Raw genomic sequence first — 3,311 nt, 5'->3', positions numbered from 1 at the left:
CCACAAACAGCATAAAGACTGACCCCTCCACAAACAGCATAAAGAATGACATTCCCCCCACAAACAGCATAAAGAATGACATTCCCCCACAAACAGTACGAAGACTGAACCCCCTCCAGAAACAACATGAAGACCGACACTCCCCCACAAACTGTATGAAGACCGACGCCCTCCACAAACAGCATGAAGACTGACCCCCCACAAACAATATGAAGACTGACCCCCCACAAACAATATGAAGACTGACCCTCCACAGACAGCATGAAGACTACCCCACCCCGCAAACAGCATGAAGACTGACACCCCCCCCCCCAACACAAACAGCATGAAAACTGGACCCCCCACCCACCCCCCCAAAAAAAACCAGCATGAAGACTGACACCCCCCCAACCCACCCCAACCCCCAATACAGGGTCAGCTATGCTTTCTATTTTTGTTTTTGTCCTTGTGTTAACAAAATATCTCATAAACCATTAAAAGTTTCTTGGTGGATTTCTCAGAAAGTAGTTGTTGGACGTACCCCTACAAACGTTTAACTTTTGAAGCCAGTGTATTTCAAAATGGCAGCCGCAGCCTGAGCTGACACAAACATGGCTGCTGCACAGTCAGTTGCCGATGTTGACCTAAACTTTGCTGTGGTAGTCGTTGAGTCATCCCCAAGACTTACTCCGAGCACCAAAAGATCACAGTTTAAAACCTCCCCACTAACTATTAGAGTCAACCATCTTTCTGTTAGCAAAATACCTAACAGAACACTGGATGGATTTTAATGAAACATTGAGGATGTAATCATTGGACGAACCTCTGCAGCCGATGAACATTTGATATGAACTCATGGCTGCCTCAACCTGATGCTCTGAGAAGACACAGACGGGAGTCAGCTTCACACAAATCAGGTGTGATAGAAGTTGAGGCTGATCAGCAACATGTACATTTATTGTTTGAACAATTTCCACAAATGTAAATTTCTCATCTATTCTTCACCTGCTTTGGTGTTTCATCTACAGCAGTCTCTACGGAGAGGCAGGGCACACCTGGACAGGTCTCCAGTCTGTCACAGGGACATCCTGGACAGGTCTCCAGTCTATCACAGGGACACCATGGACAGGTCTCCAGTCTTTCACAGGGACACCCTGGACAGGTCTCCAGTCTACCACAGGGACACCTGGGACAGGTCTCCAGTCCATCACAGGGACAAAGACAGACAGAGACAAACGAGACAAACAACCATTCACTCTCTCACTCACACCTAGGAACAATTTAGAGTTACCAATCAGTTTAACATGCATGTTTATGGTATGTGGGAGGAAACTGGAGAAAACCCATGCAGCACGGTGAGAACATGAAAGGTTCAGACTAATTTTTAAAAATCAACATGGGTCAAAGAAAAAGTCATGTTGGTTGACCTCAACTCTTTTTTTCCTTTCTTTCGTGTTCGGATACTCCTGGAAAATAATTGAACCAATTTTCAAAGTTTCCAAGGTTTAATATCAGTAAACCTGTCTGGATTGGCCGTGGTGCCTGAACGCAGCACCTGTTTTCAGAGCTCATCTGCTGTTCTGAAACTTTGTTGTGCACGTTTAACTGAAGTTTGAAAGAATCGCAGACACATTTAACCCCCCCCCCCCCAGTTTGATCTGTTAAATCAGTTCAACATGAGCGATGGTGAGTGACCTCGCTGAAAACCGTTCTGTGGTCCGCAGGGAGCTCCTAGACCAGATATTTATCTTTTCCTTTTAGCTTTACCGAAGCGGCGGCAGTTCCCATGGCTTCCATAACGCAGCTCAGCTGTGATGCAGAAACAATCAGAGCTGAACGCTCCCCGAGGCTGTCTGACCGAGCCGTTCCCATGGTTGGGGTGGCGTTGTTCAAGCGTGGTGGAAAAGGATCAACAGTCTGTGGCGTTCACAAAGGATCAACAGTCTGTGGCGTTCACAGGACGTTGCCTTCAAGAACACTGTAAATCTTTCCCAGGCACACCGTGTGAGACTCCCCTCTGTCATCAGCCATTAGTACACACAGATTTACAGCCACCTTCAAGTTCCTGACACACAACAGTTCACTGTGCGTCAGACAGACACATTGGTTGGTGTGGACTCCTCCGACTTTAATCTAAGGACAGCGTCTGTACATCTGCTCTGCGTTATCACCTCAGGTTAGAGCAACATGGCCTCCCCAGCCACCCTGTCTTTCATATTCCCCACAGTGCTCGGGCTCATTTCCTGCACGCCAACATGCTCCGAACCGCTCAAAGGAAAAGCGACATTTAGCCTGAAATCTCTGGAATGCAGAAGTGGAAGTCAGAGCTCTGATCGGTGCTTCTACACAAGTTTTGTGGCGTGTGGCAGCTGCTACTGATTCGTTATATTTTCCTCAGGGAGGTGGCAGTGTTGGTCAGACGACACACAACACGATGCAGGCGCACACACTCTCAGGTTAGACATCACAAATTAACTGTGCAAATTGACCCAACATCTCCGTCTTTGAGATACCAAGGTGTCAGCGTCTAATGCAGTCATATTTAGTTGACCTCTGACCTCTTGCACATTTCATCTCTCTTTTTCAGAGGCAGTGGAAAGAGGAAACCTGGCTGGTTTCTCTCAGCAGCAGCAGGTCGATGGTGTGGAACAAGTGCACTGGCCTGCTGCTGTCACGTTCACGTCCGAGGATTCACCAAGTCCCATTAAAGAGTGATACAAAACCCTGTTGCTGGTCCCTGAATGCATCACCTGATCTGCTACACACCTGTTCTAATGCAGAGGAGTATGACAGGTACCTGAAGGCGGGGCTTTAGAGCGGACTCACCTGATCTAAACTTGCTTCGTATCAGTACGGAGTGTTCGGAGCTCAGCAGAGTCATAATGATGTCCGTACAGATCCAGAGTTCAAAAGTTGTGAAAACACGGCATCCACACGTCGACCCCTGAGGTCACCTCTGGACCACAGGCTCATGTGACACACAGTGGCTCCCGGCTGCCACATTAACAGCTCGGAAAGAAAACTAATGAACAGAAGATGTAAAAACCCCAGACTGGTGTTCAGGACTCCAGCAGTCCTCTGTCTGCTGCTCTTCTCTGCTCTCTCCCTGCAGTGGTGGGAGCTCTCTGGGCCGATGGTCCCATTCAGCTGAGAGAGAGTTCTGAGCGGGGCTGGGGGACAACGCACACAGATATGCCCCACTCAGGGAGGGGCCAACCGAGGCCAGGGTTTCCTTCAAACCCCGCCTGCCGCAGCCTCCGAGGCCCAGCAGGGTTTGGCTGATGACTTCTTCCTCCCCGCCCACTGGAGTAAATATATCAGCCTATCAGCCC

The 3,311-nt window shown here is 48.8% G+C and overlaps 1 protein-coding gene across 1 annotated transcript in view; it reads right to left on the bottom strand.

Annotated features, from left to right (window-relative positions):
* The window catches only part of myocd (myocardin), a 46,816-nt gene extending 43,942 nt beyond the window's left edge, over positions 1 to 2,874 (bottom strand). The window contains exon 1 of the mRNA XM_037690693.1: positions 2,806 to 2,874. Within this exon, the coding sequence (XP_037546621.1) occupies positions 2,806 to 2,860 (55 nt within the window). The 5' untranslated portion in view covers positions 2,861 to 2,874. The remainder of the gene's footprint in view (positions 1 to 2,805) is intronic.
* Between the last annotated feature and the right edge of the window lie 437 nt (positions 2,875 to 3,311).

This window comes from Nematolebias whitei, chromosome 17 (assembly GCF_014905685.2).
Source record: "Nematolebias whitei isolate Nwh7 chromosome 17, NemWhi1, whole genome shotgun sequence".
NCBI lineage: Eukaryota > Metazoa > Chordata > Actinopteri > Cyprinodontiformes > Rivulidae > Nematolebias > Nematolebias whitei.
The sequence above is the reverse complement of the archived record's forward strand: the minus strand, read 5'-3'. Positions and strand labels throughout refer to the sequence as shown.